General features: G+C 50.4%; 3 protein-coding genes across 5 annotated transcripts in view; 2 read left to right on the forward strand and 1 right to left on the reverse strand.

Annotated features, from left to right (window-relative positions):
- TMEM167B (transmembrane protein 167B) overlaps positions 1 to 27351 on the forward strand; it is a 154832-nt gene that overhangs the window by 63826 nt on the left and 63655 nt on the right. The gene's annotated exons all lie outside the window — the stretch shown is intronic.
- Positions 3061 to 13530, reverse strand: LRIF1 (ligand dependent nuclear receptor interacting factor 1). 3 transcript variants are annotated; one of them, XM_061442842.1, is made up of 4 exons: positions 13466 to 13530; positions 7042 to 8557; positions 5225 to 5503; positions 3061 to 4216 (listed from the first exon to the last, which is right to left on the reverse strand). In XM_061442842.1, the coding sequence occupies exons 1-4, from the start codon at positions 13519 to 13521 to the stop codon at positions 3749 to 3751; spliced, it is 2319 nt and encodes a 772-aa protein (XP_061298826.1). In that variant the 5' UTR covers positions 13522 to 13530; the 3' UTR covers positions 3061 to 3748. The 3 variants fall into 3 exon arrangements, with proteins under 3 accessions (XP_061298826.1, XP_061298827.1, XP_061298825.1); XM_061442843.1 differs by lacking the exon at positions 13466 to 13530 and adding an exon at positions 10710 to 10841; XM_061442841.1 differs by lacking the exon at positions 13466 to 13530 and having other exon boundaries at positions 7042 to 8813.
- Positions 23713 to 27058, forward strand: UBE2T (ubiquitin conjugating enzyme E2 T). The gene is made up of 6 exons (XM_061442814.1): positions 23713 to 23864; positions 24149 to 24218; positions 24706 to 24811; positions 25816 to 25914; positions 26305 to 26388; positions 26858 to 27058. Exons 1-6 carry the CDS (start codon positions 23756 to 23758, stop codon positions 26972 to 26974), a joined length of 585 nt encoding a protein of 194 aa, XP_061298798.1. The 5' UTR covers positions 23713 to 23755; the 3' UTR covers positions 26975 to 27058.

The raw sequence follows: 27351 nt of genomic DNA on the forward strand, positions 1-27351 counted from the left end.
CCAGAGTATGCAGCTTCCAGGATCACCATCCGTGGAAGCATCCAAAAGCCACGTAGATGTGGCGCTTGGGGACACGGGTTAGGGGTGGCTTCGCAGTTGGGCTTGATCTTAAGGGTCTTTTCCAACCTAAATGGTTCTGTGGTTCTGTAAAAGGCTGGGGCAGCCCTCTGTGAAGATCGGTGTCCTACAGAAATGCCTGTGCTGCGGTGGGTCCTCCTCTAGCTGGAAAGTAACACATGGATAGTTCTGGCTGCATACTCCAAGTCACCGCGTTGGGCTGCTGGTGGCATCATCATTGCTTCCTGATCCGTTCTGCCCAGCACTCACTGGCACCTCTGCTCTTCCCAACCAGGAATCCCGAAATGGTCTCCCACTGATTCTTCCTGAATATTTACTTGGGAGTAAGCTTGAATTCACTTGAAAGCCTAACTCTATGGATTCCATACTGCAAGCCATGGCGTGTATCTGCTATGCCTTCCACCAGCTAAGCTGCACATAGGGGTGGCTGCCAATGCCTCTGACTCCTGGGGCTGCTGGCAGCATTCCCAGGACTCCAGCTTTCTTGTCACAAAGTGCCAATGGATCACAGGAATTGAAGGATGAGCAGTGCAGGGGAACAGAACCTGCGCTACAGATGATGTGTCCAGAGGAGGAGCAGGTCCGACAACCTGCAGCATCCTTGGCTGGTGCCAGTCCCTTCGTTCCTGCTGTTGGCGCAACCTTCCCACACCAAGGGCCCTCTCTAGGCTCTCAGTGATGCTTTCAACTCTGCACTGATGTTGCGCCAAGAAAGACATCTCCTTCTCTTCCACAGATGGCTTGGTTTTGTCTTACTGAATCACATCAAGAGTTTCCCATTACCAGGAACCAGCCCATTCACTTTCTTCCACCAAATCGCACTGGGCACATTTCTTCAGAACCTTGAGGTGAGGATCTTCCTTCAGGATCTTCCCCTTGTGCCTAGAGAAGACTCAGGCTCATGGACCACTTTGTGAGGGTGAAAGAGGTTCTGGAAGAGAGGTGGTGGTGTGTCATGGAATGTCTAACCTGGAATCTTCCCAGCAAAAAGGAGACGGTAAGCGAACTCGGATTCACTGATTTACTTGAAGATCATTGGAAAGTAGAAGGAAGACTTTGTCAGAAGACAGGACAGGGGCATGATGGCAGTTGGAAGAGCATCACAACAGGGGACTGCAGCACAAGACATGAGGCTGCTTCTACATCCTTCTGATTGCCACCCTGTTGTGTTGGATCCGGCTGGGATGGAGCTGATGTTCTTCCGAGCAGCACATGGCGTGGATTGGATGTGTGAGGGTGACTGTTGGCAACACACCAGCAGTGTTCTGGTGCTTTGGCTATTGCTGAACAGCGCTTGCACACCATCAAGACCTTCCCTCCCAGCAAGCAGGCTGGGGATGGACAAGAAATTGGAAACGGATGTTCCATACAACATCATGCTCAGCAAATCAACACTTAATGAGTGGAGGAGGATGCAGGGACATTTATGCTTACAGTACCTGTCTTCCCACGTAAATGTTATGCACACAGAGACCCAGAAAATGGGGCAACATCTGCCTGCTGCCAGGACCCGCTCATTAAATTCCTTAGCTTGCTTTCTCCACATGCAGCTTTGAGCCTGTTCAACTGGCTTTATCTCCATCCACAAGCTTGTCTGGCTCCTCTCTTCCCCTCATCCTGCAGGAGGGGAGCAAGCGAGCAGCTGGGTAGGTGCAACTGGATGGCTGGCCAGGGTCAACCCATCGCACCCACATGCGTGCAGGGAATATTCCCACTTTCCACACAAATCGATTCCCTCCTTACTACTGCTTATATCCGATGTGCAGATGTGGCCCAACTTGTACCGCTTCCACCTTCTGGAACAAGCACGGAGCAGGCTGCAGGCATCTTCCTCCCTGGCTGCTCAAAGAAATCATCTCCTATGAATGGGCCTCTTCGCTTTGCACATCTACCAACAAGGGCCACGCATCATCTGTGCACACCTGCTCCAGGATGCAGGTCACTGGTCCAACCACCACTCCTTTCCTCAGGCACTCAGCGGTCTGGCTGCTGCTCCTAGCTCTGGGATACTTGGGCTGCACAACACTGTAGGTCATGAGGCCCTTCATGCTCATCATTCACTCCACTATGCATCAGTCATTCATTACGGTGCCCATTTTCCTATGCTAAACTATGGGATTTCTGCCCCCAAACACTCACTCCACACACAGCGAATCCATAGATGCCCATACCACCCTTGCTTGCTCTATCACAAGCACCTGCCTCTTAAACAGTAATCTCCATCATTAAAGTGTTTAGTTCCATCATACACCTTCCTTCTTCACCCACCAACACGTTTGGTGTGTCATCTGCTCCTACACTTGGCCTATCTGACACTCTTCACTGCAGGGACCACCTTTTTCTTCCCTTCCTGCCTCTCTAAATCCACTGGAGTCTTTCCCACTGAGATGCATATTAGTAAGGAACAGACAACTGATAGAGTCTAGTGGGGTCTCCAAAGATGGATCTCCAAAGCAACATCTTTCACCACAACCCTACGCATGCGCCAGGCATCCGTGTGGTAACAGAAACCTTGCAGATGTATTTAAAATACAGAAAATAAAGAACAGAGATCAGCAGGGGAGTTCTGCAGGGGTCAGAGATGTTGAATGTAACCATAAATGGGACAGGAAAACCCACAATGACAAATCCTGTTGGCAAAGCAGCTGTTCATGGCTGGTACAGCAAAGAGAACTGCAGAACTCAATGCAAGCCTCAAGGACATGGACAAGAGAGGGCAGTGAAAGGCATCCACACAACACGTGACAGAATATGCTGGACAAACACACTACAAAGGTCTATAAAAACTATGAGAGTGAAGACTCTGAGTGCACAGCCTCTCCTACAATCAAAACCAAAGGAGCATCGAATGAAGGCAGCGAGAGACACATTTAAATAACAAATAAATGCAAAAGAGAAAGATAACCCCCCCGCATATAGAAATAGACCTTTTTTGCTTCAACAAGTTATTATTGAACATGATTGTGTTTTAAAAAAGTACACCTACCTCCTCCCCTCCAAAAATGCACCCCACAGCCAAACCTCAACATTGCACAACTGGCAAAGGCCTTATAAAGGCTTACAATAGGAAGAGTAAGAAACACATACCTCCTAATTGTCAGCAGGGGGTTCTCCTGCTGCCACCTTCGCATCTGGAAGAGGGTTGGTATGAACAGCATCTGTATTATCTGCCTGTAATTCCCGACTCATTTAAATAGCATTTATTAAACACTGACCATTGACCTTTCGTGACCACTGACAGGTCTCAGGTATGTATAAAAGTTGTCATGCACATTAGGAAAACAAAAGAATTATCGACAGTTGGGGTTTGCCATTTACACTGAGTTTCTAAGAGATAGGCCATGGGATCCCAAAGTGGGAAGGTTTATTCGCTAGGACTAATAGAGAAACCCCTCCATTCAAAATATAGAGAATGCACTAACAAAAAATGCCCATCTTCTGCATTCTTTGATACATGTGATGCTCCAGAAGCAGAATTTGATGGTCCAAGTCTTTTATTTCTGGTATTAAGAACCCTGTCCTTTTTTTACGTACACATCCTGTGTATTTTATCCTGTGCCTATTTTGTTCACATCTTCCATCTACCAGAAACGTTCCTTGTTTAAACACGGAATTCCTTCTTAAAGTCACTGCAATGCAGCTGAGCATGGGCCTGCTGACGAGCTGCAGTTCAGCTCTGCTGCATCTTCCTGCGCATCTCCTCCAGCGCCGCTTCCCGCGCCCTTAACTGCTGTTTGAGTCGTGCGATTCTTTCATCCCGGATGGTTTCATCCAAGTCTGGAGGAGTCAAAGGGAAAGCATCATTTCTGAAAGACCCTTCCAGAATTGAAGGGGCATCTTCAGAAGACACTAAAACTGGGATACTTGGGTATGGAATGTCACTATATTGAGAGTCCAGGTCTTGCTCAGAGTCCCTGCCCAGAGATGACACAGTGAAGTCTGTGGAGATACTTTGCTGCAGTAAGACCGGCAGAGGTGAAGGACTTCTGCTATGGACACTGGAACTGGAGCTGGTGTTCTCTGAACTTGGACCTGTGGTTGATTTGACTGAAGTTTTCCTTTTCTTTCCAGTGTTTGACGCCGCTGAGGATTTTACCTTTCTTTTCTTAGCCAGATCCTCTTCTGGATCCACAGTTTTCTGTAGAGCCAAGAAAACACACTTCTGTTAAACTGAGCATCATTCCACATTGTAAGTAAGCACAAATCACAAGCTATTTGTTGCAAGCTTCTTGGCATTCCTATATGGAAGACGTTTCTTTAGCAATTTGAGCAAACATACCTCTGTGTTCAGTATCTTTCTAACAAAGATTCCCAGTTAACAATTCCAGAACACTGAATTCCTTCCTTAGTGCGCTTCTGCCTCTCCTGTGCACACCTATCATCTCCTGCTGCTGCTTATATTCAACTGCAGTGTGAGACAAAACCTTTGGGAACACTGTGGCTGAACAGAGCTACTTTGGATGGATAAAACCATTTTACTGCATTAAGATGGAAGTTCCTTCATTGAGGGAGTCTTTCCAGAAGCACCCAAACAAGTTCTTGGCCAACATCAAAGGACCACGTTTATAAAGACATTTGTAACGCTGAAGATTAGAGAGGTACAACAAAACCACATACGTGGATACCCTTCTTTGGCAGTCCACCTCACCTTGTCATGTCAGTGACTGAAGCACCTTAGAACAATGACACTTGACTGATCTCAAACTCAACTGTAAAGCCTCACAAGAAATTACTCTTCTATTATTCTGCTTATACCCACTGGATAAACATAATTGTTTGCAGAAGGTTCCATATAAATAATTAGGACAAAGAGGCCTGGTTTCTATTCCAATAAAGATTACCCCTGCCACCACCAGAGGGTCCAGTCTTCTTCAAAGCGTTTGTCCTTCAGATTTCCTCCCATGAAACCAGGAAAGAGGAGAAGGATTCTGGGACTACTCAAGTCATACTCAAGTCACCCAACTCCTTTGTGGCCCACAAACAAGATGTAGGAGCGATTCTGACAGCGACCATAATTACTGGCTTGCCCTGATGAACCTAGAAGAGGAAGGATGCAAACCAACACCCAGCTCTGTACTGAATACACACATGGAGCTTTCTGAAGGTGTTGCTGTACACATTTTAGCACCGTAAGATTTCAAGATACCTTTTCCTCATTCACACATTCCTGGGGTTGATTCGTTGTTTCCACATCTACCAATGATGAATCAATAGAATCACTTTTCCTTTTCAAGCTGTTACTGGAGCAAACCCTTTCTTCTAGTTCCTCACAGGAGCTCCTTAATGGTATTCTCTTAAGGTAAACTCTCTCCTCCTTAGAGAGTCCAAATTTTTTCCTTAATTCCAAGTATTGTTTCCAATGTGGCTTTTCTTGCTGTTTGATCTGAATAAGCTTTCTTGGTGAATCCATCTTTCCACATTGCATCTGAAATACAGAAACAGTGAGAGACCCATCAATCTCTCAATCTCTCTCCCCACACACACGTAAGCTAAAAAGTAGTTACTAGGAAGACAGCTGAACATTTGTGTTGTCTGCCATTCTCCAAGAGTTACACTTAACACAGATTAATCCAACTTTTAGGTATTATATACATATGTACACAGGCCTAACGCTCTTGTTAGTCACGTAAAACCCCAAGTACACTGTGGAACATCCAGAAAATGCAGAGTCCAACCAGCAAACACAGAAGTAAAAGAAGCAACAAGGAAATCACCTGTTCTAAAACTTCTAAGTAACAAAGGAAGATGATGGAAGATCAGACAAGTGTTTTCACAGGGCCACATTTAGGCTGCTGAGTGCATCTCATCCTTGTGTTGTGGTTGACAATACTAACCAAGCACCATTAGCCATGTCGGGTATCTAACCTCATTGTAACCTGAGCTGTGTCTGAACTTCAAGGTCAACCTCACATCAGTAGGTCGGGCAATGCACAGGCTTGCAAATTCACAGACTATAAGCAGCAAACATTCAATGTTTTTCAGAGATTAAAGCAACACTTGGCACCACACAGCACTAAAGGAAAAGAAAAAAAGGCTATTTAACCAGTTTCCAGGTGAGGAAGGATCACAAGAGTCCCTGCAACGCGTTCCAGTGATTAAACTTGGAATTTTGCACAAATATGCCTAGCTGGCATTGCTCTTCTACCTGCTCAACGCAAGCTTCAGAATGATTCCTTTTATCTGAAGGCAAATTCATCCTGGCCTCTTGAGCAACTGAAACCTTGACCTCCAATCTCCATGGGTAGAGGCTGGGGCATTTGAGGCTAAGGACTTTTTTGATGTTATGGCTTTAAAAGAACAAGAGGTCCAGCCTGAAGGTGGAAAGCCATTAAGGATCACAGGAGTTTCTTCTGCCTGACATGAAACCATGAGTCATAGAAGGTGGATCCCTCCTCACCATGGCATGAAAGGAAGGCAGCACAGCTCCTGCCTTTGGCTGAGCTAGTGGAGGCTGGAGCTGACTTAGTGCAACACCAGAGCTTGTCTCTGGGTGACAAACCCTGCTCGACCACCTCGGTTTCCACTTGTGTAGCTGCAAACTTCTCTACCTCACATCGCACCTACAACAGTCAACAGCTAGGCTTTGTGAATGTGGTACCAACCACGTAAAGCAGGTATCAAAGCATTTCAGATATGAAAGCAGACTGTCCCCAGGGCGCAACCAAGAAACAACTCTCCTATAGTTTCAGTTGTTTCTGACAATTTATCTTGTGAGAAAATACAAAGGCATCTTCTCCCTCCTTCTTCCTTTTCTCTATGCATTTTCTCACTTGCATAGTACAATCTTATTGAAAAGAAAAGCCATTTCTTGACCAGAAACACACTTTAGATGAGCATATCCAGTGGCAAAACACCTGGTTACAAAAAACTGTGAACTTTTTAACAGCCATTTTATTCAAATAGAACCAGGACCATACAACAACTTAGCAGAGTGAGATGGGCATGTGTATTGGAGAGAGTTACCTTTTGACAGTCCTCACTGAAAGCACCCTCTTGCTTAGCCTGAGGCAAAACAGCCCTTGCTGCTTTGGGGGAATGGGTCTTTCCTTTGCCATTGGGGCACACGTTTTCCTGTGCCCCATCTGCCGTAACGGGGGTCACTCCACTTGAAATGCTCGTGTTGAAGAGCAAACTCTTTCTGTGGTTTACAGTGGAATCCTGCTGGTTAGCACTTGGTGTCACCGGAGCTGCAGGTGCAGATCTTACATCGCTTCTTAAGCCAGTTGGGGAAGGGGAGTCTGGAGACGGGTTTGGATCTTTCTGAGACAGCACCATCCCGCTGGTTTTGGACAACACCAGATTCACTACTTCACTGGTTATTTTGCTGACTGCAGTAGAATCAATTAGTGTGGATGTCTCCGTTCTCACTGAAACATCAGAAGAGGAAGATGGCTGGTTGTCAGCTTGGCCCGATAGAACATCAGAGCTTCTTTTGGTCAACAAATAGACTTTCCCATTGTACATGACCAGAGCATTATCTTTAATAGGCAGGATTTTAGTTTGGCTTCCACCAGGACCGCTAGAACAGAGTGATAAAATATTCACAGAGTTCGCTTCTGCATTCTTCATGTCTGACAAAGTCTTCAGGATCTTGGAAGCCACGTTATTGGATGACTTCACGGGGATCAGGCAAGGCGTCGACGACTGTGGACCTTCTTGCACGACCCATTTCATCGGACATTGCTGGCACTGCTGACCATCAGATGTTACTGTCCCAGGAGCAGGGCTACTTCCCTTTTGTGTAGCTGTCATTATCAACGTTTGTGAAACTTCCGGGGCAGGTTTTGGGCAAATGGCTCGTAAGCTCGTAAGGGCTGTTTTCGCTGTTTTCACTGTTTTCACTGGCGACACATAAATAACAGTTGGCGTTTTTGCACCGTCATCCTCTCCAGACGCTTCTGTCACTGTCGTCGTAAGGATTTTTTGCTGTACTGCAGGTGGTAAAAAAGAAGCTGGGACAGATTTCACTTCTGCATCAGCTGGGATCTGGAGGTGGTGGCCAGAAGGCACGCTTGAAGTCTTCACAGCAACTGGCAGTGTTTTTGTGTTGAGCACCATGTATGCTGTGTTGCTCTGGTTGGATGAACTGGTCACAGCAATGTTCTGTAAAGACAGTTTGTCCACTGAAACACAACTGCTCTGGCTGTTAGCACCTGAATTTGGAGTTAGGCTTTCTTTTTCAGAACCTGCCCTAAGACTTTCCTGTTTGTCTAATGTCCTTGCAAGAATAATCTTTCCAGGGTTAGGAGACTGAAAAACGGGTATCTTAACAGATGAAGGCGTGGTGGTATTGCCAAGCTGTGTCTTAAAAGTAAGATGGACTGGACTAGAAACACTCGCTTTAGAATTATTTGCCATGGTTGAAGACTGAACTATTGGCACAAAGCTTCCAGAAGCTATAGGAATTGGAAGTAATTTCAGAAGGTTTTTTCCATCTGGTCCCGTCGTCTGAACTACTCGGTACATACAGCCTGCAACGCTTAACAAAACAAAGACAAGAGACAAGAGACAAGAGAAAAGAAAGAGAGCGTAAGTGAACACAGCACAGATATCTTCATTCATGTGCATCAGTGCATTGTACACCCGGTGCTGCCACGCCTCAGAAGCTGATGAACTACTGAAAGCTCCTGATCTTCAGGGACTTCACTGGCAAATCAGACTGAGCTACTCAGTGTACATTTGGGAGCAGCATTTCAGAACCACAGGCTATCTGAAAAACAACGGGCAACCTTTACATCCCAGAGTAGCAAGAAATGGCATCCTTTTCAGGTAACAAAAGACCTAAAGAAACCCCTTACGTTACCCTCCTCCTCTGCTTACAGGCCCTTCCGTTCTGAGAAAATAAAAAGCTCCCTCCAGATTTCACAAAGAAGCTGTGTTTTTGCTTTCCCACATCCCTGTTCCTATTAATATCCCTGCTTAGTGCTACAAAGTCTGAATCTCACAGAAGCTTCAGGAAAAGGCAGCAGATTAGTTGTGTGGCAAGACAGAAGCAGAAATTACTTCAGACATACACACAAAACAAGGGAATTAAGATGCAGAATACACTGACTTTGTGGAGTAGGCTGTAGGGTGACCACATGCCTGCATCTCCCCTGCCTGCTCATTCTTCAGGCAGATACAGACCACAAAGGTGGTGGTCTTCAAAGAAAGCAACAAAATACTATCGAGATACATGCATTTATAAGAACAGAAATCTAAGTCTAGGAAGGGAAAGGCTTCAAAACTGAGGGGGAAGACATGGAAACAGCACCAGTCAAATCTGGAGAGTGCATTTTGGTAGGTGAAGATAGGAACTCCCAAGAGCAGACAGACAGAGAGAACCCTGTCAAACCAGAAGTTAGTTGTGATGCTTCAAACATCAAGATTTTCCAAGTCCAAGATACTGGACTTGAAATATGTATTGCAAGATGCTCGTGGGACTCTCAGAAGAACAATCTAATGCCCAAAGCACTGCAGAAGCAACGTGGCATGTCGAAACATGCATGAACAAAACAGCTTCCCTCACTAGCAAAGAGGCCAAATGAACTAAAAGGAAGTTTCATAGTCTTGGTATCAGATCCAGAATGATAAAAAGGCAAAGCTGCCAACTCCACTATGTCCCATTGACTTTCTGCATATTTCCCTCTACCAGTCCAGATGACATCAACGTTTTGTGCTGTTTACTGTCAAGTAGTTTTGAAACACTGGCGTTTTTTCTGGCAGTGAAGCATTACAGTTTGGACTTCCAACCCAGCTTGGAACAGAGTGACCAGGAGCTACCCATCACGTGTCCCACTGATAGATCTCCTCAAGAAGTCAGTCAAGACGTTGCCTTTTCCCATCAAGTGAGAAGAAGGATGCTGCTCACTCTCAGAGCTGGACAGCTCCTGCTACAGTCTGAGGGGTCATTTTCCCCTTGGTGGCTAACACAAATGACCATGCTATTGTCTATCTAAACCACAAAGGCTTTAGACATACAGAGCTTTCCTCATTGTACCTTACCATTAACTCCCACACCCAGTATTTTGGTACAAGGCCTCATTTCTAAGCACAATGTGTGAGAAGGCAAATGTTGGTGTGATTGATCAGAGCAGTAGGCAGCCTTCTGCTTCAAAAACAACCGACTTAAAAACATGGCCAATACCCCACCTGGTTCTAGTGGAAGTTGCCATCAGAGGTTTTAGTAGCAAAATGGAGTTGGATGGTTTGGCATCAGAAATGACAGTTGAGAAGGACTAACATGAGCAATCTTATAGAAATACTTTTGCTTAAACAAAGAGCAACTACAAGTGTTTGTATGCTAGAACTTAAAGCAGAAAGGACTCACTTCATATCTCCCAGCACTACTGATAATGCAAAGTTAGGAAGACCAGCACTGAGCTCCTGGACAGCTTCTTGCATTTGTATCTATTCTGTGCTTTGGATCATTCAGTTGAGCTTGATGACCTTAAAGGTCTTCTCCTACTTGATTCAATGCTTCATTAATAACCCCATGATCTACAATGGCAACTTCTCTTCTACATGCAAGAATCAATATTCTGAAGGCAAACTGAGAAGGACATTTTCATCAAGTTCATGTTCATGTCTATGGAACACAGACATGGAGCTGTCAAACCACAGCAGCTTAAACAGAGCAAATGGGCACTTACCTCTGCTCAAACTAACTAGCACTGCAAGGAGGCATCAAAGGGCAGAAGAAACCCCCAAAGAGGCATGCTCCTTCACCTGTCAAAGCAAGGGGATACCTCTAATTTTTGGGCAAGAGGAAGGGGAGCAGCTCAGAGAGAGAGAGCGAGGGAGGCAGCAAGAAACAGAGAGAGGAAGAGAGAGATGAGGCAGAAGACGCATTGGCATGAATGCTTTCTTCAGCAGCAACGCCGGTGTCCAGCGCTCAATTCCACTCTTCTTGTTTCTCCCTTGGGTCACTGTTCATCTCCTTTAGGATGGGCTCAAAAAACGGGTTTGACACTGTGCTACAAACAGGATCTTTTAAGTAGGCTGGGGAAGAGACCTCCTTGAAAAAATCCGGTTTGTCAGAGCTCCAGGTCATTCTGCTTCTCAGGATCCCAAGAAGACAACGGCAGCTTTTGATCTTCACACTTCATGCAAAAAGAGCAAGAAACCCCCCAGGTGCAGTTTTGTGGGCAATAACATCCTTTTACCTGAAACAAATACTCACAGGACTGCAGAAGCACAAAAACAAAAAGCTAAAAGATAGACAAGAAGGAAGGAAAGGAAATGTTCAGAGACATTGAGAAATTGCATTCACACGTCTTCCCCCTTTGGAAGAGGAAGGCAAAGCGTCATTCTCAAAGTTTTTAGATGCTTTTTCTACTCCATGTATCAATTGAAAACCCTCTACCATCTATAGCTCACATTGGTAAAGACTCTTCCAGGTGATACAAAGAAATAACCAGGATGGGTGCCTTGTATTACCCAAATTAAAGCATTTTTCATACATTATTGAGTGATGAAGAGGAGAGCTGGAAGCTGCCTTAGTTCCCTCTGCAGGCTCCCCCTGCTTTGAAGAATCTGGTTTAAGAATCACTCAAGCAGAGTGAAAAAGGTCTTTCCATCCCCTTTTAGAAGTGTCAGATAATTTAGTTTAAGAACTGGCTGATTAAAAGTAATAATTATAGGAATTCTGTCCATTAGGCCAAGTTGGACATGAGGATTCCTCCCATAATTCTGAAGCAGTGTTCCTTCTCCTCTTCATCCTCCTTCACTTCCCTACCCCACAAATAGAAGCCCCCTCAAATCTCAGATATTAACACTAATAATAATTCCATTGCAATGGTACTTCAGCATGGCCCAAGGTCTAAAGGCAAAGCCGGAGGAAAACCGGCTCATGGAAGAAAAAACGAGTGGTGGACTGGGAGAAATCCTGCCCCATGGCACCACAGAAACCACCAACTTCAGGTTTTCATCTTCCCTTCCCAAATCCATACATAAATCTGCGCCCTTCAGGGTGGCAACTGTCAACGTGATGACATCTCGCTTGACCGAAAATGGTCGTTATTTCTTGAGGCAATATTGAAACCTCCCAAGTCAACACTGGGCACGGCATTAAGCAGGATATGACAGCAGAGACAAGGGAAAGAAAAATGGGAACGTTTCCTTACTTAGTTCTATCAAGCTGGCAGAATAAAGAGAACAGTCAACGCTTCCCTCAGCTCAACAGAATTCCCATGAAGAAAACAGGAATTCATCATCATTTGTTCCATCAGCCACCGACTGGATTGCGAGGTCTCATCCAAATGCATTTAGTACTCTTCCTAAGAAGCCCAAAGGACACCACACTGAGTATTCCAAACTTCACCTCCTGTCCCTGGTAAGGAAAGGCAGCTCTCTGTCAAGTCTAGGTGCAGTTCGACTTCCAAGTTGCCAGAAGAAGCATTCCCAGGCAGAACCAAGCTGGTTTTTAGCCTGCCTTTCCTTCCAACCATTGCTTTAGGGACACCTTTCACCTCCTCTCAACATGAATAAACCAAGCAGGGCCCAGAAGCCACTACAGAGCTCAACCACCCAACTTCACTGATTTTAATGGATTTGGCTGATTCCAGAAAGCAGGAAAAGGCCATTGATTCTACACTGGAAGCGTAAATCTGGGGACAAGGGCAATTTGCAAAATTTATTTTATGCAGCCACATCCCATCCATGGATTAGCTGAAGGTTGAATCAAAACAGGTTTTGTTATCATTACCTGCAAGGAATCCTGGCTGGAATTTAGGCCCAGGCCATTCCTAACGCCTCGGGGGGGTTATTTAAATACTTATTTATAAATATTTATTGAACTATCTTTATTTATATATTATTGTAATCCAAATAATGGCCAAAGAAGCCGCCTTTGACGCTCATTTTGCATGGAAACACTTCCACCCATTAGGGACTATTCCGGGATGCGCCAACCACTGGGAAACGCTTCCTGTGCTTGGCCATAAACCCCAGCTCTCCCCATGGACAACCAGCTCCTCCAGCCAGGAAACCTTCGGCAAAGCCCCATGCCCACGGCAACAACAGCACCCGAGGAGCTCACACCAAGCCCTGCGCCTCAAGTAGACGACACCAGAGCCCCAATGGGAACGCACACATGGAACCACGGAGAGCCTGGCAGTGGGAGGGGGGGGAACGGGACCCCCGGGCTCACCCCCACCCCATGGCTCTTTGCACCTCGGGTGCTGCAAGCCCATCCCGCGAGGCTGGAGCCCTCCTCGCCCCCCCGTACCCCGCTCCATGTGCCGGGCAGAGGTGTGAAGCCACAGCCCGGTCGTCGCCGTTACCCCCCCCCCCCCCCAACCTCCGGTGCCCCCCGGGGCCTTGCCCCTCCGGCGCCGCAGGGAGCGGAGCGGCGGGTCCGTACCTGCGGGCGTCTCCTCCCCGCCCACCGGCAGGGCCCGGTACTCACAACTGCGGGGCGCGGCGCGGCCGCTCCTCGGGGCTCCGCGGCGGCCGGGCTGACATGGCACCGGCACCGGCCGACGGGCGGCGGGCGGCGGAAGGCAGGCGGCGCGTCACTTCCGCCCGCTCCGCCGGCCAATCGGAGGGCGCTTCCGCACCGGCTACTTCCGGGAACGGCAGGCACGGAGCTGCGCCGCCGGGCGGCGGTTTGAGGAGCGGCGCTTCCGGGTGTAACCGGAAGTGGTTGGGAAAGAGGGGGAAGTGCTTCCGGTGCGGCAGGGAATGGCTGGTTTGGGGCGGGATGGGACCGGTTGGGGCTGGAAATGACCGGTTTGAACACAGGAAATGGCGGGGTCGGGGCAGAAAATGGCGGGTTTCGAACAGGAAATGGAGGGGGAGGGGAGGGAAGTGGCGGATTTGGGGCAGGAAATGGGCAATTTTGAGGCAGAAAATGGAAGAATTGGGGCAGGAAATGGTCAAATTTGGGGCAGGAAATGGCAGATTTGGGGCCGGAAATGGGCAATTTTGAGGCAGAAAATGGAAGAATTGGGGCAGGAAATAGCAGTTTGGGGGCCCGAAATGGCCAAAATTGAGGCAAGAAATGGCCAAATTTGGGACAGAAAGTGGCAGATTTGAGGCAGGAAATGGGCAATTTTGAGGCAGAAAATGGAAGAATTGGGGCAGGAAATGGCCAAATTTGGGGCAGGAAATGGCAGTTTGGGGGCCCGAAATGGCCAAATTTGAGGCAAGAAATGGCCACATTTGGGACAGAAAGTGGCAGATTTGGGGCAGGAAATGGCCAGTTTTGAGGCAGAAAATGGAAGAATTGGGGCCCGAAGGCCAAATTTGAGGCAAGAAATGGCCAAATTTAGGGCAGAAAATGGTGGATTTGGAGCAGGAAATGGCCAATTTTGAGGCAGAAAATGACCAAATTTGGGGCAGGAAATTGCAGAATTGGGGCAGGAAATGGCCAAATTTGGGGCAGGAAATGGCAGATTTGGGGCATGAAATAGCCAAATTTGGGGCAGGAAATGGCCAAATTTGGTGCAGAACATGACAGATCTGGGTCAGGAAATGGCCAGATTTGGGGCAGGAAATGGCAAAATTTGGGTCAGAAAGTGGCAGATTTGGGGCAGGAAATGGCAGATTTGGGGCATGAAATGGCAAAATTTGGGGCAGGAAATGGCCAAATTTGGGGCAGAACATGACAGATTTGGGTCAGGAAATGGCCAGATTTGGGGCAGGAAATGGTGGATTTGGGGTAGGAAATGGCAAAATTTGGGTCAGAAAACGGTGGATTTGGGGCAGGAAATGGCAAAATTTGGGTCAGAAAACGGCAGATTTGGGGCAGGAAATGGCAAAATTTGGGTCAGAAAATGGCAGATTTGGGGCAGAAAGTGGCCAATTTTGGGGCCCACCCTCCTCCTTCACAGGAATCCCTTTGCTGTGTCTGGATCTCTTCTTCCCTGTTACTGCTCTGGCAGCAGCTCCACTTGTTCCTCAGTGCTTAACATGTCCTTGCTGCCTGCTCCGATGTTCTTTTGTTGCCTTGAACTCGTGTCCTCTACCTCATACCGAACCTGCTGCTTCCAACCCATCTCATTGCCCCCCTCAGTTACTGCCCATTTACATCAGCTCTGCTCTGCCATTGAATTGGCCCTGCCACCAGAAAGGGTTCAAGGGGAGACTCGAGCAGCGTTTGGCCAAGACCTGTGCGAGGCATCCGTCAGGCTCCTTTGAGCCCGATGCGTCTGTCAGAGCCCTCTCCATGTCCTCGTCCGGGTTTCACGGTAACAGATTCACCCATGAAGGTAAAGTCAGTTCTGGTCTGAATTCCCTCCATTGTGCTGACCCACACACACGGCTTGGTGCACCCCCGAACCTGCTGAGGGTGCTCCGTTCCACTGGCCATGGCACCGACAAGGATGTTGAACGCCGGTCCCCACACCAGCAACCCCTGAGGGACACCGCTTGGCACTGATCTCCACATGGCCAGCGAGCTGCTGGACGATGAGTGGGACCATCCAGCCAATTCCTGATCCAGCGAGGGGTCCGTCCATCCAATCCATGTCTGTCCATGAGGATGCCGTGCAGAACAGTGTCAAACACCTTGCACAAGTCCAGGTGATACCTGGGAATAAAGGGTTAACATTGTGCCTGCTTGCTGAAGCAGTCGCTGTGCTTGGTGAAGCAGAACCGTAGGAGTCAAAGTTGCTAGAACGGTGAAGCAGAATTGCAGGAGTTACGGCTGCGAGGCAGAATTGTAGTAGATAAGATTCATAACCTAACATTGAAGACATTCTTGGTTAAATAGGATCCATAGAAAGCAAAGGAACAAAAGATAGCCAGAGTAACAAAACTTGCAAACTTGACAAGTTTCTGCTTTAAGATACGTAAAACCGGCTTGTACCGAACCTGAGGTTTGGACAGGAGCCGAAACCCCATTGAGTCTGTGTGAAAGCAAGAGATTACTCGCAGTGATGAAGAGGAACTAGAGACCTTCATCCTCACGACCCCCTAACGACCACCACCAGGAGGCACTGCGCAGGCGCACCAATGGGATGAATGCCAGAAAACTAATTATAATACTAGATGGGAGTAGGTTTTGCATATGTATTAGGCATGACGCAATTCCATGTTTAGGTAATTATTATATGTAATATAAACAAACTGAGTGGCAAAAGAAAGGTGAGCATGCCTTTGGAGGAGCGATCCCCCATGCGCCTCAGCGCTGAATAAAGCATACCTACTTTATAACGCATTGCAGTCTATCCGTGTATCAGAACAGTGCCGGGCCCCACACAGCAACCCCTGAGGGACACTGCTTGGCACTGATCTCCACATGGCCATGGAGCTGCTGGACAATGAGCGGGACCATTCAGCCAATTCCTTATCCAGCGAGGGGTCCATCCATCCAATCCGTGCCTCTCCAGCTTGGATATAAGGATGTCTGCGCCCTCAGCAAGTTTGCTGATGACACCAAGCTGTGTGGTTCAGTTGGTACGCTGAAGGGGAGGAATGCCATCCAGAGGGACCTTGACATGCCTGTGAGGTGGGCTTGATATAAGGAAAGCAAGTGCCTGGGAAACATAGGGTTAAGATACTTTTAGCTCAACATAGGTCCAAGATAGAGAACATGGTTTGTGTTGTAAGTCTGTGGTGTGATAACAGAATTTAGTAGTCTTACTAACATGAGTGAATGATTCCTTACCATCCTTCTAATTATCAGTTGGTTTGGAGACAGTGCCCCCCAAACATAGAATGACAGAATAGTTAGGGTTGGAAAGGACCTTAAGATCATCCAGTTCCAACACCCCTGCCATGGGCAGGGACACCTCACACTAAACCATGGCACCCAAGGCTCTGTCCTGACTGGCCTTGAACACTGCCAGGGATGGAGCATTCACAACTTCCCTGGGCAACCCATTCCAGTGTCTCAGCACCCTCACAGTAAAGAACTTCCTCCTTAGATCCAATCTAAACTTCCCCTGTTTAAGTTTGAACCCGTCACCCCTTGTCCTGTCACTATAGTCCCTAATGACGAGTCCCTCCCCAGCATCCTTACAGGCCCCCTTCAGATACTGGAAGCTGCTCTGAGGTCTCCACACAGCCCCTGAGGGACACCACTTGACACTGATCTCCACATGGCCATGGAGCTGCTGGACAATGAGTGGGACCATTCAGCCAATTCCTTATCCAGCGAGGGGTCCGTCCATCCAATCTGTGTCTCTCCATAAGGATGCCGTGCAGAACAGTGTCAAATACCTTGCACAACTCCAGTGCTCACACTTCCCTTCTCCACCAGCTCTGTAACCCTGTCCTACAGCCACCAGATTTGTCAGGCACGATTTGCCCTCAGCGAAGCCCTGTTGGCTCTCAGCAATCACCTCCTGCTTTTCCATGTGCCCAAGAGGATCTTGCTGCCTGGTCCTGCCACGGACAGAGGTGACACTGATCGGTCTGGAGTCTTCCCTTTCCCTGTTTAAAAACGGGGGTTGTGTTTCCCGTTTTCCAGTCAGTGGGGACCTCACCAGACTGCCTCGATTTCTCATTTCCCTCAGTCCCATGGATGCATTTCTTCAGGTCCTATGGACTTGTGCACCTTCACGTTCCTTAGATGGTCTCGACCCTGATCTCCTCCTGCAGGTGCTTCTTCATTCTCACAGTCCCTGCCTTTGCCTTCTGCAGCTTGGGTGCTGTGGCTGGAGCAATTGCTGGTGAAGACCAAGGGGAAAGAGTCATGGAGTTCCTCAGCCTTCTCCATTCTGCAGGTTATGAGGCCTCCCATTTCCTTCTGGAAAGTGCCCACATTTTCCCTACTCTTCCTTTCCTCACCCATGTACCTGCAGAAGCTCTTCTTGTTGCCCTTGACATCCCTGGCCAGATTTAATTCCATGAGGGCTTTAGCTTCCTCAACTGCTCTCCACATGTGCAGGAACAGCGACTTTCTTCAGGCCCCTTCTCTCTTGTTGATGGGGACTAAGCTCCTCTGGCTTCCAGTATCTGAAGGGGGCTACAAGGATGCTGGAGAGGGGCTCTTCATCAGGGACTGTAGCGATAGGACAAGGGGTGATGGGTTCAAACTGAAACAGGGGAAGTTCAGGTTAGATCTAAGGCAGAAGCTCCTCCCTGTGAGGGTGCTGAGGCACTGTGAGGGTGCCCAGAGAAGCTGTGGCTGCCCCATCCCTGGCAGTGTTCAAGGGCAGGTTGGACACAGGGACTTGGAGCAAGCTGCTCTAGTGGAAGGGGTCCCTGCCTGTGGCAGGGGTTGGAGCTGGAGGAGCTTTAAGGTCCCTTCCAACCCAAACCAGGCTGGGGTTCTATGACCTGCACTGTCAGGACTAACTCCATCTTTTATTTCTCAGAAGCAAAGGAAGCTCATCTCTGGAAAGGGATTTCTCATTTGCTGATGCATCCAGTAGCCCCAGCACCCTGCAGACGCCTTGCCCAGTTCAATGAGAGCTGACCTGAGTCCTGTGCTACAACTCTTGCTGCAGCAGCATCACCATCACCAGTGAGGGAGATCTTTGCCTTTTGCATTTAGAAGCAGCTAAACTGAAGATTTCTCTAAGGCTCTTTCCTCGCCATCACTTTCTCCTCCTGTTAAATTCAAGACGTTCAGTGAGGTATAAAACCCTCTTCCTCTAAATTGCAAAACAGAGCCCCAGCCTTCACACAAACATCCATTTTGATGAAGCCTTCGGGTAAAAACCAGTTCAATCCTCCTTTTCCTGCCTGTCCATATGGCATCATTGGACTTTGAGTTCACTGCGTGTCTAATGATAGCAGAACTGACAAGCTATTAATCTCTCGCGTGCTAGTCCAGGCTTCTCTTCAAGAGGATTTTGTGGCTTGATGGTTTGACACTTCCATTAGAAGAGCAGCCAGGCAGATCCATCCTCTGCCAGTCACTGCAGCTATTGGGAACACTTGCTCTTGTCAAACTTGATGCCACTGAGCTATCCCAAGGTGGCAAATGCAGCTAAAATAACTGGTGCCCTAACAGAGCTGGAGTCTGGTGACACTTGTGACAGCACTAAATGATGCTGAATTCGGGTTGATCACATGCTGCCTATTCAATCCATGCTACATGGATTATAAACTGCCACTTTGGAGTGGCAAGGCACTAAAGGTATGTGTGCCCTACCGAGGCTGGTTCCACCTCTGTGGTGATGCCTGCCAAATCAGGGGTTTCAACCAGGCAAAGCAAATGCACAAGTATAAATAGTAAAGCTGCCTCACTTCTCTGCCAGTTATCCGGCTTGGGAGAGTAAACTTGGGGTTAGACATAGTGAAACCTTGGTTTCATTCAGATAGGACTTCATGAGGGTTCGCAAGAATTTTGCATTCCACATCTGATTTCATGGAATCACGGAACGGTTTGGGTTGGAAGGAACCTTAAAGCTCATCCAGCTCCAACCCCTGCCACTCTGGCTGCGTGCACATTCATGTCCATTAAGCATCCAAAGTCATCTCCTGCACCACAAGGTTACAGGTGATGCTGAACAGCAAAGGGCACTTGACAGCTGCTGCTGGTCCTGTCTTTTCCTGTGCTAGACAGGTCCCAGGACTCACAGTGAAGCTCAGGTGACACAAGGCACTCCAAGGTGCAGATGTCTCAGGTAACCAAAGACCAGCCCATTCAGGGCTTGAAGGCAATGACTGTGCCTTAAAACATGAGGCAAGAACCAGCTCTGCGTTCCTGTGGCCACCTGCCCTGCAGACACGGATGCACTACATTCCTTTAAGCCCAGGAAAGAACCCAATTAGAAAGATGATGGATGCCAGGAGGCTTCAGAGCAGCGTTCATGCTCCCTGAGGCAAGAAGCACTGCATTGAAAGGTTTGGTCACTGCCTTTCCTTCTGGTCATCCTTGCAAATCATTAGGTTTGCTGAGGAGCTGAATTGTCAAGTACAGGAGCTTGGTGCAGCAGGAGAGGCCAATGAGCCTCTTGGACCAGCATGACAGTTGTTGCATGGAGGAAGCTGAAGGCCGTGCCGCTGTGCTCTTCCCCAACAGGTCCTGCAGGTCAGCAGCAGCACTGGGAGATGCTGCTAGCAGCAGGCTTTGTGCACCTCCTGGTGCAAAGAGATCCCGATGCTGCTTCGGCACTGGATCCATGGATGCCTTCAAGTGAAGGAGTTCGGGTGCACTGGATTGCACTTAGACTTGTCTTGCAGCCAGGTTTCCGAAGAGGACAGATGGAGACCAACTGTGAGAACAGATTGCTTTAGAGACTTCACGTTTTCCGTGTCAGAAATAGTACCTCCAGTGATTAAACCCCACTGCCCCCCTCCCACCCCACCAAACCCCGCCATAACAAGGGCAATGGACTCCTCCAGCCTTGCGAAGCTCCACAGTGAGATGTTTCAGTGGAAGGGTGAGTTTTTACATGTGGTCCATGGCAGAAGGAACATTTACCCCACAGTTCCCGAGGAAGGAGCCAAGAAGGAGAGATCTGGGCAAGAAAGATCAGTTCTCAAGCAAGAGGCACCACTTGCAGGGCAAGGTTCTGAGCGCGTTTGTCCACTTCAGCTGACCTCTGCCTTTCCCCCTTTGCCATTTTGTGGTTCCAAAGAGGTGAACCCAGCTGGGATGCAGGTTTGTTCTGGCATTCTGGCCACCTTTCCTTTTGGAATGTGTTCTCCGGGGTGGTCACGTTTGACCTGCGTTTCCATTGGGCCATCGGTGGCATCTACAGCAAGAAGGGAAGAATTAAAGTTGGAAAGTCCTTCCTCAGCTTGGCAGCCCACGGGGACAGGAATGGCTCTAAACTGACAGAAGGGAGATTGAGATGAGCTCTTAGGCAGAAGCGCTTCCCTGTGAGAGTGCTGAGGCGCTGGCACAGGGTGCCTGTAAATAGAAGCATTTTTTGGCATGATTTGGAACTTCAGCTGCAGCTGTCACAGAACCCCAGCCTGGTTTGGGTTGAAGGGACCTTAAAGCTCCTCCAGCTCCAAGCCCTGCCACGGGCAGGGACCCCTTCCCCTAGAGCAGCTTGCTCCAAGCCCCTGTGTCCAACCTGGCCTTGAACACTGCCAGGGATGGGGCAGCCACAGCTTCTCTGGGCACCCTGTGCCAGCGCCTCAGCACCCTCACAGGGAAGAGCTTCTGCCTAAGAGCTCATCTCAGTCTCCCCTCTGGCAGGTTCAAGCCATTCCCCTTGGCCTGTCCCTACATCCCTTGTCCCAAGCCCCTCTCCAGCTTTCCTGCAGCCCCTTCAGGCACTGGAGCTGCTCTCAGGTCTCCCCTTCAGGAGCCTTCCCTTCTCCAGGCTGCCCCAGCCCAGATCTCTCAGCCTGGCTCCAGAGCAGAGCTGCTCCAGCCCTCACAGCATCTCCATGGACTCCTCTGGCCTTGCTCCATCAGCTCCATGTCCCACACCCCAGAGTGTTGAGGGTTCAGTTCCCAGGGGGTTGCAATGGGCTCTGGTCCAGCCTGGGCACGCAGCTGGGTTTGTCTCCATGATGCTCATGAGTGTTTCAGGGAACAGGACAAGCCAGATCATCTTTTACGAGGTTGCTAAAGCTGTTCCTTGTGGGGTGAATGGGGCCGGGTCACCCAGTGCAGCCATTTGGGAGGGTGAGAGTTGAGCACTTTGGCTGGGAAAGCTGCTGCAGTCCAAGGGGGAATGACTGTGCCAATCCCCACATCAGCCCTGGCCACTGAGAACCTGCTCTAGTGGAAGGTGTCCCTGCCGGTGGCAGGGCTTGGAGCTGGAGGAGCTTTAAGGTCCCTTCCAACCCAAACCAGGCTGGGATTTAGGCCCCAAACCAGACAAGGCTTTACCACAAGGGTTTCCTGGCTCTCCATAGCACATCACCTCGATGAGAGGATGCCACACAACCACTGACAGGCAGCTCCCCCTGCCCTGCCCTGCCCCTGCCCCAGCCCCAGCCCTTGCCCTACCCCTGCCCATGCCCCTGCCCTTGCCCATACCCATGCCCTTGCCCATATCCCTGCCCTTGCCCATATCCCTGCCCTTGCCCATATCCCTGCCCATGCCCCTGCCTTGCCCGTGCCCATACCCATGCCCCTGCCTTGCCCATGCCCCTGCCTTGCTCTGCCCATTCCCTTGACCTTGCCCATGCCCCTGCCCCTGCCCTTGCCCTGTCCGTGGCCTGCCCATGCCCCTGCCCTGCCCATGCCCATGCCCTTGCCCATACCCATATCCATGCCCATGCCCCTGCCTTGCTCTGCCCATGCCCTTGACCTTGCCCCTGCCCCTGCCCATGCCTTGCCCATGCCCTTGCTCATGCCCATACCCATACCCATGCCTGTACCCATACCTGTACCCATACCCATACCCATGCCCATACCCATACCTGTGCCTGTACCCATACCCATACCCATACCCATACCCGTACCCATACCCATACCCGTACCCATACCTGTGCCCGTACCCATACCCATACCCGTACCCATACCCATACCTGTGCCCGTACCCATACCCATACCCGTACCCATACCCATACCCGTACCCATACCCATACCTGTGCCCGTACCCATACCCATACCCGTACCCATACCCATACCTGTACCCATACCCATACCCATACCCGTACCCATACCCATACCTGTGCCCGTACCCATACCCATACCCGTACCCATACCCATACCTGTGCCCGTACCCATACCCATACCTGTGCCCGTACCCATACCCATACCCATACCCGTACCCATACCCATACCCGTACCCATACCCATACCTGTGCCCGTACCCATACCCATACCCGTACCCATACCTGTGCCCGTACCCATACCCATACCCATACCCATACCCGTACCCATACCCATACCCGTACCCATACCTGTGCCCGTACCCGTACCCATGCCCATGCCCTTGCCTTGCCTTGCCCCTGCCCTGCCCCTGCCCCGCCCCTGCCGTTCCCGCCCTCGGCTCTCCTCCAATAGCAGCTCACCTCCGCCTCGCGTTCGAAACGCCGCCACTCAGGGGGCGTGGCTTGGTCTTACCCAATCAGCGCCGGCGTGGGGCGGGGCTTCCGCCGGCGCCTAGCAACCGGGGGAAAACCCCGCCCCTGCTGCCCGCGCCGCGCCGCCGCCTCAGGCCGCGGGTGCGTGTGAGGAGGGGGTAATTAGGGGAGGGGGGTAATTAGGGGAGGGTAATTAGGTGGGGGAGGGTGCTCAGCTCCTCCATTGTGGGTGCTCAGGCTGAGGAGCGGTGAGGTAATCCGGGGTGGGGGGGTCAGGATTAGGCCTTAGTGCGCTGGGCCTGTGTGGGGCTCGCTGTGCCCTAAGGGGGGGTCCCCTTCCTCGGGTGGGAGGTGTGGGGTGCGTTTATGTGGGCAGGGGGGGGTCCCTGTGGGTGAGATGGGGAGGGCTGTGCCTTGGGGGGGGTCCTGCCTGTAATGTCCAACCCCTGGGGCAGTTTTGGGGTGTCCCCTGCACAGGGAGGGGCGTTGGGGCGGGGGGGGGGGGGGGCTTTGGGATGGGGAGAGGGGCCCTGCCTGCTGCAGGGAGGGGGGGCACGGGCGGGTGACCCCATCCAAAGCACCTGTGGGGTCCCAGCATGGCAAAGGGGGGGCCTGGAAGGGGAAGGGTGGGCCCCGGGAGGGTGGGATTTATTGGGCTCAGCTGGGGCCTGCGGGGCTCAGAGGGGTGATAAAGGATGGGGTTGGGTCCCATCCTCCATCTGAGAGCAGGAGCAGGCTCCCACCAGCCTGGACCCGGGTTAACCCCCGTTAGCCAGAAGGAAGCTCTCAGTTAAACGCTGTTGTTGCCATCCCGTTCGGGCAGCGCTGACCCCCGGGTTCTGCCACCTCCGAGCCTCCCACAATGCAGAGAGCATCGCGGCTGAAGAGGGAGCTCTCGCTCCTGACCACGGAGCCGCCCCCGGGCATCACCTGCTGGCAAGAGGCAAACCGGGTGGATCAGCTCCGAGCACGTACGTACCCCTCGGGGGGAGGGGATGCGCTGGAGCTTGCTATCGAGCTTGGATTTGCTGGGTGCTGTCTGCTTGGTGGGTTATATGGATGGTGGGGTTGTCTTGTGTTGGCTTTCTTTAAGCTTGGCCAATGGTTCTGATTGCCTTGGAGTGGCACTGGTCACACAAATGCCCTCTTTGTTCCTTGCTCTTGAACTTAAGTGCTCTGTAAGTGCTACAGATGCTGTTGGACGAATTGCAGTGGGTTTGAACGTAACGTTTCTGTCTGAATCTTGCTCCTAAAGAAATCGTAGGAGCTGCAGGCACGCCGTATGAGAAAGGGATATTCGACCTGGAAATACTGGTTCCTGAAAGGTGAGTGGGCAACGACATCTAGTGAGGCAGCTGGGGTAGTGCTGCTTCACTTAAGATCCTTGCTGCAGGTGCTTCCTTTAAGTCTTTCTTTGTTGGGAGGCAAAAGGAAGGTGGTGGATTAGGTGAGAGCCTTCATTTAAGGAATGTCATCAGCTGATTTCCATGAGCTGCTGTATTTGTTTCACATGGGACATTCTCTAGCATGTGATTAAAGGCACTAGGACATGGTCTCTGCTTCCTCATAGTCCTCAAAGCTTCCTGGAAAGGAGCTTGTTCACGAGTGGAAAGCTTCCTTCCACGTTTGCTTTGTGGGAAGCTACCCAGGGAAGTGCCAGTGGGATGTGGTGAAGGCAAAGCCTTACCTCCTCCAGGCATCTGTGGGGAAGGATGCCACTTTCTATACAGCCAGGGGAGGGAATGATGGCATTATTGGGTGCTGGTGTAGAGAGGAAAGTAACTTTATGTTTCTTGACACTTGTCCTTAAAGGTACCCATTTGAGCCCCCCAAGATTCGCTTTCTGACCCCAATTTATCATCCTAACATTGACTCTGCTGGGAGGATTTGCATGGATGTTCTTAAATTACCACCAAAGGTAAGAGAGCTCCTTGGGCCCGAGCACAACAGTGACCTCCTTGTCTTGTTCTTGTAAAACCCTTCTTGAATGTCTGTTTGCTACTGACTTATTTACACAGGAGCACGGGAATAAAGTTTCTGAGCAGCATCTCCTTTGTTTAGAGACTAGAACATGAGCTTTTCTTCCACAGAAGGTTCCAAGATTTAGGGATTGTTGTCAAAAGGCATTAGGTGGTTCTGTGGATATGGGTTACCCTGGTCCCACCAAGCAGAGCCAGGGAGGATGTGGTATCAGTCAGCCTTCCTCAGAGAGGCCATCACTGCCTGGGTGTTGAGAGCAGGGCTGGGGCTTTGGTGGGGCTGAAGTGCTGCACGTCCCGAGGCAGCTTGTAAGCAGATGAGGTTTAAATGCTGCCAGGCCTGAGGTTTCTCTAGGCAGCCCATGGGCATGTTTCATAGAATCCCAGACTGGTTTGGGTTGGAAGGGACCTTAAAGCTCATCCAGTTCCAACCCCTGCCACGGGCAGGGACCCCTTCTGCTAGAGCAGCTTGCTCCAAGCCCCTGTGTCCAACCTGGCCTTGAACACTGCCAGGGATGGGGCAGCCACAGCTTCTCTGGGCACCCTGTGCCAGCACCTCAGCACCCTCACAGGGAAGAGCTTCTGCCTAAGAGCTCAGCTCAGTCTCCCCTCTGGCAGGTTAAAGCCATTCCCCTTGGCCTGTCCCTACATCCCTTGTCCCAAGCCCCTCTCCAGCTTTCCTGCAGCCCCTTCAGGCACTGGAGCTGCTCTCAGGTCTCCCCTTCAGGAGCCTTCTCTTCTCTAGGCTGCCCCAGCCCAGCTCTCTCAGCCTGGCTCCAGAGCAGAGCTGCTCCAGCCCTCGCAGCATCTCCATGGCCTCCTCTGGACTCGCTCCAACAGCTCCACGTCCCTCTTGTGCTGCTGCCCCAGAGCCGGATCAGGGCTGCAGGGGGGTGGTCCCAGGGTTCTTTCTAACTGCTGCTCTCACCCCATTTCCTTGCAGGGTGCATGGACACCTTCCTTGAACATCTCCACTCTGCTGACCTCCATACAGCTGCTGATGGCAGAGCCCAACCCCGATGACCCTCTCATGGCATCCATAGTATGTGAGCTCTTCCTCTTCCTCTCCTGCAGCTGCAGGCACAGACTGGGGAGGAGCAGGGTGTTAGATTCAGGCTGTGCTTCCCCTTCCCCTGCCCTGGCTTAACACACAAGCAGTGTAGCTCGCTCTTGGCCAGGCCTGGGGGCATGCCTGTGTTTCCCAAAGGCAGCTGGGGCAGGTGGAGCTGGGCTCAGCAGAGATATAAAGCTCTTGTCCTGCCACTGCAAACAGCAGTGTGTGTTCACTCGGCAAACAGAAGTCACTTCATGTGTTGTACCGTGGGCTCATAGGGGGTTTGATCTGGTTTAAGGGTCCGAAAGCAAGACCTTAGGCCCAGCTTCTTGGTGTGATGTTTGCATGAAGTCAAATCTCTCTTTGCCTTATGTTCAGTCCTCAGAGTACAAGTACAAAAAGGAGCTTTTCCTGCTGAATGCCAGGGAGTGGACTGAGAAGCATGCGAGCCAGCAGAAGAGGGTAAGAAGCACCCTCCGTGTGCTCAGCCGAGGGTGGCTCTGCCTGTGAGCAGCCCTCCTTATCCCAGTTTGCCTTTCACAGTCACTTTGTGCAGCGTTCCCCTTCCCTCCCCTTCTGTCCTGTGGTTTGGATGGGTTTAATTTGGTTGTACTTTATTTAAGGTCATTAAAATCTAATGATTCTAATGGTGGGTTTGGGATGTCTCTAGAGAAGGAGGCTCTGCACCTCTGCCCCCCCGGGCAGCCTGTCCCAGTGCTCTGCCACCCTCAGTGGGAAGAAGCTCTTCCTCCTGCTGAGGTGGAACTTGCTGTGGTTCAGTTTCTGGCCATTGCTCCTCGTCCTGTGCCTGGGCACCACTGGGAAGGGTCTGGCACCATCCTCCTTCGAGCTACTGATGGGATCCCCTCTCGGGCTGCTCCGGACCCACCAGGCCCAGCCCCACAGTCACCTCCTCCTCCTGTTATCACAGGCTTTGGGAGAGAAGCTGGACCCCAGTGCCACCAGTGCCCCCGAGGGAGCTGCTGCCCAGAAGAGGAAAGGGAGCAGCGTGAGCAAGAAGGAGAAGAGCCCTCGCCTGGAATCCTGAGCGGGGTTTGTTCCTGTGGCTCTGCCCTTTTCCCTTTGCACAGCTGGGCCTCAGGGGTGGAGCTGAACAGAGCCTGCAGCAGGTTTTCCTAGGTTTTTTTTTCCCTGTGGGATGTTCCATGGTGTAAATAAGCCATACAGCTTTAATTTCTACCTGGGTTTCTGGTTTGTTGGGTGGAGTTTATGGAATATCCCAAAGCAAAGGGGAACGGGAAGTGCTGCTTCAGCTTCTGCCTTCCAGCTTTCAGAGAACTGACAACAGCACCACATATTCTGGTTTCTGGTTTACTCTGTTTTCCTCCTAACACTGAAGTGCCTAAAGGACAGGAATCCTGCAAGCTTCAGTCTCCTGACCGTTGGAATTCCAGCTTTCCAGAG

Source organism: Pezoporus flaviventris, unplaced genomic scaffold (assembly GCF_033815535.1).
Source record: "Pezoporus flaviventris isolate CSIRO_AGI_PZ_B2104156 unplaced genomic scaffold, CSIRO_AGI_Pfla_v1 ptg000253l, whole genome shotgun sequence".
Classification (NCBI taxonomy): Eukaryota; Metazoa; Chordata; class Aves; order Psittaciformes; family Psittacidae; genus Pezoporus; species Pezoporus flaviventris.

Bases quoted from the DNA above. Each gene is read 5' to 3' on its own strand.
- LRIF1 (XM_061442841.1), bottom strand. From the start codon at position 8,646: ATGCACATGAATGAAGATATCTGTGCTGTGTTCACTTACGCTCTCTTT. The intron at 5,504-7,041 runs GTAACTCTCTCC...TCTGTATTTCAG, and splicing joins TCAGTGAGGACTGTCAAAAG to ATGCAATGTGGAAAGATGGA. The intron at 4,217-5,224 runs GTATCTTGAAAT...TTGGCTCTACAG, and splicing joins AATGTGTGAATGAGGAAAAG to AAAACTGTGGATCCAGAAGA.
- UBE2T (XM_061442814.1), top strand. From the start codon at position 23,756: ATGCAGAGAGCATCGCGGCTGAAGAGGGAGCTCTCGCTCCTGACCACG. The intron at 24,812-25,815 runs GTAAGAGAGCTC...ATTTCCTTGCAG, and splicing joins TTCTTAAATTACCACCAAAG to GGTGCATGGACACCTTCCTT. The intron at 26,389-26,857 runs GTAAGAAGCACC...CTGTTATCACAG, and splicing joins ATGCGAGCCAGCAGAAGAGG to GCTTTGGGAGAGAAGCTGGA.